At 34.7% G+C, this 15,359-nt stretch overlaps 2 protein-coding genes across 2 annotated transcripts; one reads left to right on the top strand and one right to left on the bottom strand.

Annotated features, from left to right (window-relative positions):
* Positions 1–89: 89 nt before the first annotated feature.
* Positions 90–531, bottom strand: LOC109812689 (uncharacterized). Its single transcript, XM_083066052.1, has one exon. The coding sequence runs from the start codon at positions 498–500 to the stop codon at positions 183–185; it is 318 nt and encodes a 105-aa protein (XP_082922178.1). The 5' UTR covers positions 501–531; the 3' UTR covers positions 90–182.
* Positions 532–13,651: 13,120 nt separating this feature from the next.
* LOC109789774 (zinc finger protein 1) lies at positions 13,652–14,967 on the top strand. The gene has a single exon (XM_020348806.3). The coding sequence runs from the start codon at positions 14,010–14,012 to the stop codon at positions 14,778–14,780; it is 771 nt and encodes a 256-aa protein (XP_020204395.1). The 5' UTR covers positions 13,652–14,009; the 3' UTR covers positions 14,781–14,967.
* Positions 14,968–15,359: the final 392 nt, after the last annotated feature.

Raw genomic sequence — 15,359 nt, 5'->3', positions numbered from 1 at the left:
AATATAACCAAGTTCATATCCAAATAGAGAAATCCTTGAAAAATAAGCCATTAACAATTTTATCCCACAAAAACACAGGGAGAAGCATGAATAAAAAGAACTGTTCTAATTCTAACTAAATGGAAAATGATACACCTCTGGTCGGAGAGTTTAGAGAGAAAATAGAACGTTAAAGATATGGTTTACAGTTGGAGAGCGCGGAGATGAGGAGCACGGAAAGAGCATCGGAGAAGAGAAAGAGTGAAGGAGGCGATGACGACGCCAAGGAGGTCGGCAAGGGCGTCTCTGAGGGAAGCGCCGGAAGAGCGGAAGTAGCCGAGGTGATCGGCGGCCTCTTTGGCGGCGCCGGCGAGGAGAGAAAGTAGAGATCCGATCGAAATGGCGTGGCGGCGGTATGGAGTGAGAGAAGCGAGGGCGTAAAAGAGGAAGGTGAGGGAGAGACACATCAGCACGTGATAAGCCTTGTCCAATCCCAACCATGGGTCTGACTCTGACTCCATTCTCCTTCCCTCTCTCTTTTCTCACTTTTATTACCATAATCACCTTCCTCAATATCTTTATTAACCATCTTTCTTCAAAACACAAATTGGTATTTTACAATTGATTCTCAGCTGAATTTTTTATCATTTTTTTTCATTTTTCATTTCATACCATATTAATTTCTAATTCAGAATCATATAATTTTATTTAATTTCATATTCTTTCATTTTTTTAATATACTAATTAGTTCCTTTCATCAAAATCTAAAAATAAATAAGCCTTAACTACTTAAATAATTATGCAATATCTATAATATACTAAATGATGTGTAGATGAAATTTTAGAATTAAAAAAATTGTACCAGAATTTGCATCGTATATATCTTGGGACCCTAAATTAGTCAAATAATGTATTAAGAATTTTTATTTTGATTATCTTTGACAGGACATTAAATTCAAGCCTCAATCAGAGAGGATGTATTCAACTTGCTTGGTTTATCAATAGAAGATGGAGGAGTTTATACTTCCCAAACTGTCAATGTTGTGAGTAATTCCGGTGTATATCGAATGACTAACCATGACTATAGATTGATTTTGACTATATATTCTATCGTGACATGGATTCAATATGAAAAGTTGACAATAATTGGGCTAACTCCAGTGTCATTTAAAGATGTTTTGGATTTGAAAAACAATCCAACTTATTCAATAGGTAAGATTTTATAATAAAGTTATTAAATGATATTATCTTTATAATCTTATTTTCTTAATCTTATCTGCTAACAACTTTCTCATGTGATCACATGAAATATTTATAGACGTTGTTGGATTTGTTACTGCAACATCAACTGAGAGGAATTATATCAAGAATGGTATAGAAATGTGAAAAAGATTTTCTTGCAATTAAATGATCACATGTGCATGTATGTATCTAAATGTTTTTAACCATTATTTTATTATAATTTGGATTTTACTCATCCTTTTGATGTATGATATAAAGTTTAATTTTATTAACTAAATATATTTATTTATGTAGGGGCGAATTTGAATGTGCTTTATGTGATCAATATGCTGACACAGTGAAGTGGTTACATGCATATTTTGGCAATTCAATGTACAAAGATATTGCCATATGGTTCCTTTTTGTTTGGTTAGTCCTAATTTCAACATTTCTTTTAGAAACATATCACTAATTTATATATTAATATACTTTTCAAATTATGTTTCATCTATTTTTAAAAGTTTACGATCCTAATTTAATTTTTCAGGGGATGCAGTTATTGAAACTGTATTAGCTATGACTAATATTATATTCAATCCTGACCTTCCTCAAACAACTTTGTTAAAAAATAGGTATACGTTAAAAAAAATCTCTTAATTTTGAAATTCTATACTATTCTAAAAATACTTTTTTTTTTTTTTGCGAGTTTTACTTTTCAGTATGATGGAGAATGGTTTTACCATTAAAACAACACTTCGATATGATTGACTTGAAAGAATTAACAATAGATTGAATCATGACTTCTTGATCATGAAGCCTAGAAAAAAGTTGGAGGTTTTTGCAAATGAGTTGAGGCATTTCAAAATATTTTCGTCACGGTATAGAATCATTGCTCATACAAGTAACAATCTTTAAAAACTGTGAGACAATTTTAGTGTTGAGATTGGAGAGGGTCTTCTCACTTATATGTAATTCACATTCCCAATTCTCCATACATGCTGTGAGACAATTGTAGTGCACTGATATCACCTGTTAATAGGATAAGAGGAGGATATACGTTGCTTAACTTACCCATTCTCATGTCAAGTAAGAATTTATATTCACACTTGCAGCAGATCTTATTTTTAAATTCTTAAAGATTACAATATTAAAGAGCAAAATTGTTAACTTCTTTGGTCTCATGTGACATTTGTAAGACTCAGCAAATGAGTTCACAGTAACTTCACCGTAGTTGCAGCACGAAAGATGTTCTTTCGTTACACAAAAACAAACCTCATATTGGTCGGAAACTTGTAATTACATTGGATTGGAGAGGAAAAATTCTGCTGATCTAGTATAGGTAATCCTCTGATCCCTATTATTATTTTATTTCAACGATCATATATATTTTTAACTTCTGATCTCGTTTTTTCCCACCAAAAACTTCAAGTTAAAGTTTTGTCTACCGAATTATTTAGTTGACATTATCTTCAGGAAGTTTCTGATTGCTATTACCTTCTGTAAGAGTGTACCCATCAGTTAATCTGCACTAGTTATAATCCAATCTAGAACTGAGGGCGAAAAACAACCAGAAGGTAGAGTAACCAGAGGTACAAAGAATCCATGCACCCACAAGATTAGGTGCAAATTAATAATGCATTTCATGGATTTGGATGGTCTACCGTTTAAAATAAAATTGTATAATTTCATGGATTTGGATATTGTGGTACTTTTAAGCATAAATGTTAGTATTGGAGTTTAAGTATAAAGTGAGTTTCACACCCGTTAAAGTTAAATATGTTGAGTAATATATAAGTGAGAAAGATTCACCTATTTAATGTCTTAAAGTTTTTAGTTGATATGTGATATCAAATTCATTTACTCACTACCCATTGTATGGATGCTCCCTTATATAAAACTGTTGGGATGCAAGCAAAGTCCCACATCATTCAAACAAGAGGATGAACATGTGTTTATATACACACAATTGTCTCCATTGATTAAGAGGTCTTTTGAGTGATGTCCAAAAGTAAAACTGTGAGGGCTTAGTCCTAAAGCGGACAATATCTCACCAATGTGGAGACATGTGTATATGTGTGGTAACTCCCTCCGTGCTCAACAAAAGCTTCTCCACCCAATAGTGGTATCATTTATATTTTTGCCTTTACATTGAAAGGTTTTTCACTTTACAAATCTTTGTGTTTCTTATGCGCTTGAATTATTTATTTTTGTTCTATTTTATTGGTGCTCCTCGTTGATTCTTGCAAGTAGGGGAATTTAATTTCTATTGCGTTATTGCTCAATTTTATTGAGTTGTTATTGTATTAAGTTTTTCCCATCAGAGTGGCACTAGAGCTCTTTGGTTACGAGGTTGTTTGGCTTGCTTGAATGATAGATGTATACACGAAAATGATTTCTTTGAGTGAAACAAATCATCACTTGTGGAAGGACAAGATGAAGGACTTACTATTTGTGAAGAATTTGCATCTTCTTATGAAGAATGTGATTTTGAGCATCAACATACAAGTAGGTTTACAAGACAATTTGTTAATGATAATGTCTACAATTTTATTGCCAATGAGACACATGCAAGAACCCTATAGGATAAACATGGGTCCTTATATGCTTCTAAATTAGAGACTAATAAATTATACTTACAGAAGAACTTTATGGAGTTGAAGTACAAGAAAGGGACTCCCATTACAGATCAATTGAGTGAATTTCAAGGGTATTTTGATCAACTATCCAAAATGGGTATAAAATTTGATGAATTATTAGGACTATTCTTATTAAATTTTCTACCTGATTTGTGGGAGACTTTTCGAGTTTCCATGATTAGTGTTGCCTCTAATGGTAATGTTTCTTTGCAAATGACAAAGAGTGGTGTGCTTAATGAGGAGATGAAAAGGAAGACATAAGGTACTTTATCTCATTCAAAGGTGCTTGTTATTGAAAACAAGGGGAGAAGCCAAAAGAAAGAATAGAAGGGTGGTAGAGACAAAAGTAGGAGCAAGTCCAAGTCTTGATACAAGAATGTGGAGTATCACTTTTGTCACAAAACAGGATATATACAGAGGAATTGTTTATTGTGGAAGAAAAAGAATAAAGATAAAAAAGGTTAGTAAAGAGAGAGAGAGATCATGATGATGGTGATTGTGTTACTATTGTTATCAATGATGATCTTGTTTTTCTCCACGATTATGATGTATTTAATGAGAGCATGTGGATAATAGATAATGATGTTACAATGAATGTTACAACTAAGAAGGAGTTCTTCACATCTTATACTCCATGTGATTTTGGAGTATTGAGGATGGGTAGTGATGACTTGTCTAAGGTGATTGGTGTTCGTGATGTTTTCTTGCAAATCAACATGGAGATGCAATTATTGCTTAGAGGAGTTAAACATGCTCCAGATGTTTGTTTTAATTTAATTTATGTGCAGGTAGCCATGGTAATGGGGCAAGGCCAAGGCGGGGGCGGGGCGCCCCCGGCGGGGTTCAGGTTTTCCCGCCCTACCCCCGCCCCTGCTCCTATTTTTCTCTTTTTTTTTTTATAAATAAATATGAACAATTTTAAAAAATAAAAGAAAAGTAAAATAATATAAATTTTTACATATAAATATTTCTAATTTTAGTTTATATATATATAAAAATAATTTTTTAATTATATTATTAAGTCGGGCGGGGGCGGGGTGGGTATTAACATCCCCGTCCCCGCCCCCGCCCCCGATTTTATCAATCGGGGAAAACCCAAACCCGATAAACACGGGTTTTCCCCATCCAAATCGGGACGGGTTCGGGCGGGTTAGATTGTCATGTCTATGTGCAGGTGCTTGATGATGGTGGTTATGATAATCACTTTGATTTTGGAAAGTGGAAACTCACTAAAGGTAACTTGATTGTGGCCAAAGGGGAGAAAATTTATAATCTTTACCGAACAAAAGCTTTGATTGTTAAAGACAGTGTGAATGTTGTGTATATGAAGGCTTATTTGTGGTACCGAAAGCTTGATTATATTAGTGAGAAGGAGTTGAATTGTTTAATAAAAAAATATGTGCTTCAGGGATTGAAGAATGCAAAGTTGGGAAAATGTTCTCATTGCATAGTTGGTAAAAAAACTAGAGTATCCTTCAAGAAGCATCCTTCTTTTGGAAAATCTGAGTTGCTTGGATTAGAGCATTTTGATGTTTGTGATCCTTTGAAGGTAAAATATTTTGGTGGTGCACTTTATCTTGTCACCTTTATTGATGACTATTCCAAGAAACTATAGGTCTTTGCTTTGAAGACAAAAGATCAAGTGTTGGAGAAGTTCAAAGAGTTTCATGCCTTAGTTGAGAGGTAGTCAGACAGAAAGTTGAAGTGCATTCATACTAACAATGGTGGTGAGTATTATGGACTATTTGATGTCTACTATAGGCACCATGGTATTACACATTGTAGACACTCAATTTCGTCCGGGGACACACAAACAAGGAAATGGACCTCCGTTATGAAGGAAAGGAGCTCCCAAAACAGGCAAACAACAAGACAGGACATCAAAAGGCCTAAAGGCCAAATAAGGTGATTTTAGTAGCCCGGAACGGGCTGTTCCAGGATCGGAACGGGCCATTTCCAACCCCGGAACGGGCTGTTCCAAAATCGGAACGGGCCGTTCCAATATCAGAATGGGCCGTTCCAACATGACTAAAACACCTAAAAAGTCCTAGGCTGGAACGGGTCGTTCCAATGCTAGAACGGGCCGTTCCAAACAAGTCAAATTCGGAACGGGCCATTCTGGAAAGGGCAAATTTGTATTAATTTTCACTCTGGAACGAGCCGTTCCAGTTTCAGAACGGGTCATTCCAGGGCGCGTAATTAGCACATAACGACTAGCCCAGAACGGGCCATTCTGAATCCGGAACGGGCCGTTCTGGCCCCCTTCTGATTCCTATAAATAGAAGTCTCGAGCACAGTTCGCCAGGTGGCCAGAGAAATTTCGAATAAGACTCATTTGAGCATGAAAATTCTCTATCTCTCCCTTCTATTGTATTTCTTGAGATTTGTGTCGCATCTCTATTTTCTCTCTCCCTCCTATTGTATTTCTTGAGATCTATGAGACATACTGTAGTGTGAAAGGTCGCCACAAAGCACCTTCTCCATATTTGAAGATTCAATAAAGCTCGTTCAAGATGTATTTCAGTCAATCTTCTTCTCTTTCTTTTATTTCTCATCTTTATCTTTTTTTTGTTATAATAAATTAAACGTCATAATGTAGATATTTTAGGGTTAATCGCTTAATTTATATTTTAAGCATGTAAATAAACATTAATAAAGGGGATTCAATATTTAATTTATTAATTCTTATCGTGTTAATTTCATCATAGGGTACCAATTTAGGGCGTTGTAGGAGTGCTTAATACCTTCTCTACACGTAATCGAACCCCGAATCCAATTCTGGTTATCAAGGCCATTACTAGACCTTAAAAAAACCTTTTCTTTTTCCAATATTTTGAGTAAAACATTGGTGGCGACTCCATGAACCTATTTTCAAAATCATTGATTAAGGATAAGTCTGGTGTCCGGGCATTCTTTAATTGATGAGATATTTAAAAGGATGTCTAAACCATAGGTCGCGAGATCGGAAATTTTCGGGTTGCGACACACATTAGAAAACTCCTCTTAAAACTCCTCAACTAAATTTAGTGGAGAGGATGAACAAGACATTGATTGAGAGAGTGAGATGTATGCTCTCTGAGACTAAGTTACCCAAACATTTTTAGGGTGAAACATTGTACATGACAGTGTGATAATCGCCAAAGATGTATACATATTTTATTCAATTTAGACAATTATTAATATATTCTATGCTTATAAATTTTGTTTTTAATCACAAAACACTTAGTCAAGAGTTAATTTCAATTTTTAATCTTGCGTAAAACAGTCTTTTATGTTGTTTAGAGCTATGGTTTTCCTATGAGATTTGTAACTTCCAAATTATTTTCTCCTATGTTATATCTCAACAAAGAAAAATATTAAAGATACCTAATAATTAAATAATTAAAAATTTGCTTATAGTGATCAAATCATCACTTGAAGCAAACAACAACTAAGAACACCCCTAAAAGATCACACCAACTTGCTTAAAACAGCCACTTAAGCACTCTGAGTGAGCTAAAATAGAGAACACCACTGGAGTATGCATACACTCGCTTAGAGTGATTCACATGGACGCTCTAAGAAAACATATTTGACCTAAAAGTCCAATAGAATATATTATAAAAATAAGATTTCTAGGAGGCCTCTGAAGCGATTCTTATCCCATTTTTATCCATTCTTACTTTTAAACACAATTCTAGAGAGTATTCTTGTGAGGTTACTCTTGTAATCACAGATGCTCAAAAGTCCTTCTTCTATTGTGTAATCCTTAATCATGAGTGATTAATTCCTTTACTGTTGAAGATCGATGTAGTTGCTATATTCATGTAATCTTTTTTGTTCTCATTTGAATATATTGTTTTTATTCAATTAATCGCTTTTACTTTATGCTTAATGTGTGTTTTGGCTAATGCATGATTTTATAATTTTAAACGAGGTTGGAAAACCCTTTTAGAATTACAATCTACACCTATAACATTTATTATTGAGGAATTGGGATAAACCTTATCAATCGACTTTTTGATCCTTGACCTTAATGCATGATTGTTTAACAAAAGATTACTAAGGAATTGTGATTTCTTTTAAACAATCTAGAATTTCTTGCCTAAGAAATTTTGATTTAAATATAATTGTGGATTGTCAAAATAATTGTATAATTACAACGTTGAATGAAAATTGAGAAGGATTTACATGAGAAACGTTAGTAAAATCAATCTATGATCGCTTATATCAATATATAAATTTAAATTCTTTATTGCTTTGTTACATGCTTTTCTATAAATTTTCGTATTTCATTCTAAACAACTTTAAATTGCTCTTATTCATCTGTGTAGTACCAAAAATTAAACAATTATAAACTTAAGTCCCTGTAAATTTGATATTGGACTTTTGTCCTTTTTACAATTAGTTTACTTGTCAAATGCGTATGACGGTGCATGTTATCATTCTCAGTTCTGTTGTTGCTTTGAACAATGAGGTGCCAAATAAAATTTGGTTTGACAAAAATGTCAAGTATGATCACGTGAGAGTTTTTGGTTGCAAGGCATTTGTGCATATTCCAAAGGATGAGAGATTCAAGTTGGATGCTTAAACAAGTCGATGTATCTTCATTCACTATGGTGAGGATGAATTTGGTTACAGATTCTATGATCCTATCAAGAAGATACTTGTAAGAAGCCATGATGTGAAGTTCATGGAAGATCAAACCATTTAAGACATTGATAAGGTGAAGAAGTCTACACCTAAGGCCTAAGGGAGATAGTGGCATGGCTGATGTTAATCTAGTTTGGTTGCCTATTCATAATCTGGATGTTGATCTTCAAAATAGTGAACAACATAACTATGTTGGTGAACAATGATTTGGAGATAAGGTAGATGTTCCTATTGATGATGATGAAAAGGAACATGAGATGTCACAGATGAAAGTCTTGGTGTTGCACCTGAACCACTGTCAATCCAACTCTGGAGGTCTACTAAACAGAGACAATTGTCTATAAGGCACTCTTATGATGAGTATGTGATCTTGATAGATGACGGAGAACATGAGTGCTTTGGAGATGCTATAAAAAGTGAAGACAAACAAAAGTGGTTGGATACTATTGTTAAGTCTCAATTATGCTTCTTTTTAGATAAATCTTATTGAACAATTCCACTCATTCCATGCACTCTTGCAATATAATTGTTCTCTTTTTGATTCAATTTTTGTTCAGATATAGCTAACCCAAAACTCATCTAACTATACCCTGATACACCTCATTTTTTGTGCAGGTATTGAGTGAAGAGTTGAAGTTGAAGACCCATTGAATTGGAAATTAAAGGAGCTAAGGAGCAGGAGAAGAGTACTTGCGCCGGGCTCAAGATTTCCCGTGCCGGGCTTGAACAAAATAGAGAGCCACACTCTCGAGACAGAGTAGATGCGTCGGGCGCAAGAGTAGATGCGTCGGGCATGCTCGAGACAGAGAGCAACCTAAGCTCTCTAGAAGACATTGCGCCCGGCTTGAGAGTAATTGCGCCGGGCGTGTCTTGAGACAAAGAGTTTCTAAACTCTCTGGAAGGCCCTACGCCAAGCGCAAACCATAATGCGCCGGGCGTGGTAACCCTAACCTGACTCACCCAGTAGCTCGTATTTGATCAAGTCTTCGAAGATTTTTCCCTCATTCACACATTGGGCGATTTCTAGGAGCTGTGGAAGGGATTCCCGGTGCTTGGGACCGTTCGTGTGTGGGTCTTTCTTTCGGTTCTTCCATCTCTCTTCCATCTCTATTTTTGTTTTACCTTCATTGTTTTGAGTGGTTTTACCCATTGTTTTGTGGGGTTAGATGTAACCAACGAAACTCTTTTGTAATCTTCACTTTATTAATGATATATATATGTTGTTTCATTCATTGTTGTGTATGTTTCTATTCTTAATGCTTGTTTTGGATTGATTCTCCTTTGCTTGATATAGAGTCCATTGGGTATTGGAAAATAGCATTTTGAACTAGCTTTGAAACAAATACCTAGTGAGAAATGTATCTAGGAATGGAGCTTGGCCCATTAGTGGTCTTAAATCCTAACCCGTAATGCAAGTGTATATATTAGATACTTAAGGAATTGATATTTATTATCTGCACCTAGGCTCTTGCTCTAAGGGATTAGGTTTGAGTAAGCTTATGTGTTGACTAAGTAATGAATGTAACAAGAGAACAAAGATTCATTAGTGTGAAATTCGGTGATATCTAACCCCACAATCTTACAAAATCACAATACCATTTCTTATCCCTTCCACACACACACTAATTATATCATAGGTTTGAAATTCCAATAGTCATAACTTTTATTTGAATTGCATGACAATCTATGAAAAATTGGAATTATTCTTTAGTCACAAATAGTCATTAAATGCTTATTTTACCTACTAGTTCCTGTGGATACGATTTAAATTTACTACTTGAACGGCCGGTATACTTGCTGTGTTTGAATCTGTTGACATAATAAAATTGATTTATAACAAAGACAGAAACTAATGTCAACGGAAATCTCAACAACTATGAACAATTAAATGATAATCACACTTTTGATTTATAAGGTGAAACATGAAAGTAACTCCACATATAAAGCTAGATCAGTGGTGAAAGGTTTTAGTCAATGAAAAGAAAAGGTGTTGATTTTAATAATATAACTAGTTTGGCGGTTATCTCCACATAATTGTAAGAGAAAAATTTGTTGAATTTTGGGCTCCCTTCCTATGTGAAGAATAGGTCCAAATTGTGTAAGCCCATTATATTTCACTTAACCAAGTGAAAAAAGTCAAATTAGGTTAGAGAGTTATTCATTTTAAGAGAAAATAACAACAAAATACATCAAGAATAGAAGAAAGAACATTTCATTGTTCAGTTTGCATATCACCACACAACATTTTTTGAATTGCAATTGAGATTTGTTTACCATTGGATTAGACTGATTTTTGGACAGTAGATTCATACGACATGACATTTCAATGGTTGGTCATATTCACACCAAGCTCTGCATCTATTAATAGGCAACATGTCTCAATCTTAAGGGCTTCTGCCTGAACAACACGACAAAAATACTTGTTCTGCCGACAAGTATGGTTGGAGTGACTCAAATCCTACACAAACTGCTTGGGATGTTTAGATTTAATTTTTAGATTCTTTACTTGATAGCCACCTTGAACATCTTTTCATTAATGTGAAATCATTTATGCAGATTCACTTTCTTCTTCTGTTGGGAGTTTCATCCCGTTTATTCAATCCATTTTTTTTTATTGTTACTGATAAGAGTCAATTTTCTTAATTCATGCTCAATGCAGCTTGTTAGATATAGAGTGAATTGCAGAAAGTAGTGAATACATTGCATATAGAATACATTTAAAAGTCCTCAATGTTGTTTTCCTTACTATTTTTACTCAACTGATCGTGCCTTTGTATCTGTGATTCTGTAGTTTAGATAATGAGATATAACGATGGTGCAACTGAATACTTGGGAGTGTATAGAGATTCAATTAGTCATGACCTAACCTTTTTTCCCCCTTTTAACAAGCTAGCTAATAGTTAAATGGGAGAGGAATCATATCTGTATATTATAGATCAAATCCTTCAACGTATGAAATTAAAATACATATCCAGTTAAATCTTAACCGAAGCTCAAGTCTAACATGGACATACAAGCATACATATACATGCTTATTAGACATTAATTTGATTCAGAAAAAAGAACTCCAATTTAAGCTGTTAGGCAGAAACATATATGTGAATGATTTTTAATTACATCTCTAATGTTTTAATAAAAGAGACATGATCAACTAAAGAATCAAGATACAATTAATCGTGGCTTAATGAACGCTAGGAATTGGTTGAAGGAATTTTATTTGATACATAGCAATCAGTTGGCCTGGCACATATATGTACAAGATTTAAATTAGGTGTCTATAGTTAATATAGAGTTTGAAAAAACTAAAGTCTTCACCTACCAACTTGTCTGCTTAATTGGATGATGTCAGTATCCTTATGTTCAACAGCAACACTCATAAAGTTCGACTTATTTGATATTATTGTGCGAGTTTGACCTATCAGAGCATAGTATTTTTATTTTACATCCTTTCATATGAAGCATTAGGTCAGAAGAAGAGAAATTACAAAGCTAAAGTCATTCGTAACTCTCAAGTCTGTTAAAAGAGAAAAAGCTCGGTGCATTAATCATGTCCCAATCCCCATGTGGAAACTAGTAATTTCATAGACATAATTAAAGTGTAACTTTATGTTTATGACAATAAATAGGATTGAAATATCTGCATTTTGACCTCTTCAAATTCTTTGAACATGTAAAGTACCTTTGAGTATGCAATTTATATTCTACTAGATATCTTAGATTTTTGTATGTAAGAAAAAATTGTAGTGGGTTGTCCATTCATGTTTTCGTATTTCTAACTGCGTGATACCCTTGATGCTTTTCCTGTTTGAGGCAGACACAAAAGATGCTCTCTAATTTCTTGTCACTATTCTATTTTGTCAAAGATTTGATCCCAAGCCAACATGAGCGCAAGCAGAAGTGATAAAACAATCTCAGAAGTTATTACTTATCCATCAAATGTTAAAGAATTTCTTGATAGGTATCACAGACAACGTAATTCAATGCCAACCCTGCCACCTGTCACACTTTGTATTGGTTGTTGTGACAATCAAATGAGGTTACGAGCGGAAAGGAAAATGTTAGCATTATTGGATGATTAGCACTGGGAGATGATTAAAGATTGACTATTGCCTGATATTTGTGCCTAGACTAGTGAAGCATGAGTTAGGATACAAAAGCTACAATAGTTTAGCTTTAAAATTATGGAAACTTACCTAACATTTTCCATAGAAGATTCAACTCTATCACCTAATCTAGTTAACACAGTCTTTATGCAAACAATTGCACTTGAAAGAAAAACAATAATTCAACTTTATAAAGAGGAGGGTGTTTTGGAAATTATCTTGCTGTGTGGAATCGTGCTACATGTGATGTGGGACAGAAAAAGCATAATGGTAATATAATAAAGAACATGAATGATAGATGGAGCCTTTAATGAAGAAAGTTGGGGTTGGCTGGCTCTAGATGGGAATTTTTCATTTCATGCTTTTCTAGTCGATGAAAGGACATCAAACTGCTTTTTGAAATTCCTAGAATAGGCTTCAATTATGTGTTAAGGAAGAAACACTATAAAGGACCCGTACGTACTCAACTATGACATGGTAGAAAGTTTTGCCCCTGATAATACTAGTGACCTTCACTTCGTATATTTATGATGTCATATCAACAATGAGATATCCAGAAGGAAAAGCACTGTAACACGGGACTTCTAAAGGTTACAAAATTTCAATAGCAACTTATATGATGATTAAGCGTGAGTCTGTAGCTTACGTTAGTTTTGTTCTGAAATGGTTACAAAAAAAATATAAAGTATCAGAATGTAGTTGATTATAGATAATGCATGAATAAAAAATAGGATGATAAAAGCACTTGCCTTGTAGAGTAAGTCTTGAGTCGGACCAACCTACGTACAACAATTGGACTTATTTTTATACAATGATTGAAGTGGTGTAAACTGTAAATCATACAATGAAAATGAGACATGAAAAGAATAAAAGAAACAATTTTTGGGACAACGTGGACAATTCAATTTCTGATCATGAGATAAACAAATTATTAAACAGGACAAAGATAGAAGAGTTTCTGTATAGATACAGCAAATCCACCAACTGGATTAAGAAATTTTGAACAGCGCACTTTTTGCATTAATTATTCTGAATTTCAAAAGCAAGCCACTGATCTCACCTTGGATTTGTTTAACCTGTCATAAACTATGGACATGAATAAACCGAAACAAGACAAGTGGGAAGACAAACAAAAGTTAGAGAAAAAAAAAGCCAATGGGATATGCGCAAGCAAAAGTTGTACATGGGTGTTCCTCATATGTTCCAATCAAAAGACATGACTCTCTCTCTCTCTCACTTAGCACAAATGGATGTCTTGTTTTTTAGGTCTTGCTATATTAAGACATTGTAACTGTAAAATAGTGGTGCCTACTAGCTACTTCCACACATAACACGCAGCATTTATTGTTCTTACACCATTTATAAATTCCATCTTTCTTCTAGTTAAACCAAATTTTTATCACCAATAGGAGGCAAACCGTCGCAAACTTCTTCCCATATGGAGCTTCTATTGTCAGAGCCAAGTCCATCCGAAAATCTGAACATCCCATTTTCAGAAACTCCACCACCATGTTCAAAGCCAGTACCTTCCATGGATATCCAAAAGGAGAAGAGGGATGACAAAAAACACCCCCGTGAGTCTGATCCCCACCTTCTACTTGATCTAAGTACCCCTGATACAGATTCAAGTGATGAATCAAAGCCAGAACTGAATCTCATCAACTGCATCGATACAAACTTATCCATGAACTCTTCAGAATCTAGTCATGGACAAGGTGATGAATTGGAGCCCCGGATATTCTCATGCAACTACTGCCAAAGAAAGTTCTATAGTTCTCAGGCACTTGGTGGACACCAGAATGCACATAAGCGTGAAAGAACTTTGGCAAAAAGAGGACACAAAGCTGGTGCTTCAGTTTCAATAGATTTTGCTCATAGGTACTCCAGCATGGCTTCTCTTCCCTTGCATGGCTCCTATAACAGGTCACTAGGAATTCAGGCTCATTCTATGATCAACAAACCCTCTTATAAAACACCCTTTTTTGGTTTGCCACGTTCTCATTCCCAAAATGGGTGGCAGAGGAGGCCTATGAATCTTCACGTTGGAGCAGAAACTGAATCATCCTTGGCTGGTGGCATCCCACTGTTAGGGAAGTTTTCTCCAAGGATGGTACCAGAGGGGTATGGTGGCTACTGGTTGGATAGTATTACGCATTTGAAGACTAAACAAGAGGAGTTGCAGAAGCTTGACTTGTCTCTCAAGCTTTAAGTGCAACCCTTCATTTCTTATACATATTAATTGTATCTTTTCTCTGTTGAGAAAGAGCTTTGTATCTTCTTTTTATTTTCTTTCTTTCTGCTCATGTATCTCTAGTTTCAGCAGCTGTAAATGCATTTTAGACGCATACCAGAATTTGTGTCTTGATATTATTACTATTTTCCTTGATTTGTGTTAATGGATTCTTCCTGAGTTTATTTGGAAGTTAAAACTTCCCCCGAACTTCAAATTTGCTTATTTGTATTAGACTAATAACATACCCAATTGAAATTCTTTATTGGGGGCATAAAGCTCGTAGACTTAGCAGGGTAGGAAAGTTAGGTACAGTTTGAAACTAAATGCAGCCAAACTTTCTCAAATAAATGCGGAGACAATATTCTTCACTGATCTAGGCCGCTAAAAATTTGATTTCACAAAGGGTCTGCATGTGTGAGCTTGGCCCAAAAACACATGCAAGGTTCAAAATAATATGCTAAGTGAAGTTGATTTCCTTACGCCAGTGATATTTAAAATATATTTTGGTCAAGATTATACTTTGTTATGTGTTAGCACTATCCAACTTTTGGATAC

This window comes from Cajanus cajan, chromosome 10, assembly GCF_000230855.2.
Source record: "Cajanus cajan strain Asha chromosome 10, NIPB_CcT2T_4, whole genome shotgun sequence".
Classification (NCBI taxonomy): Eukaryota; Viridiplantae; Streptophyta; class Magnoliopsida; order Fabales; family Fabaceae; genus Cajanus; species Cajanus cajan.
The sequence above is the reverse complement of the archived record's forward strand: the minus strand, read 5'-3'. Positions and strand labels throughout refer to the sequence as shown.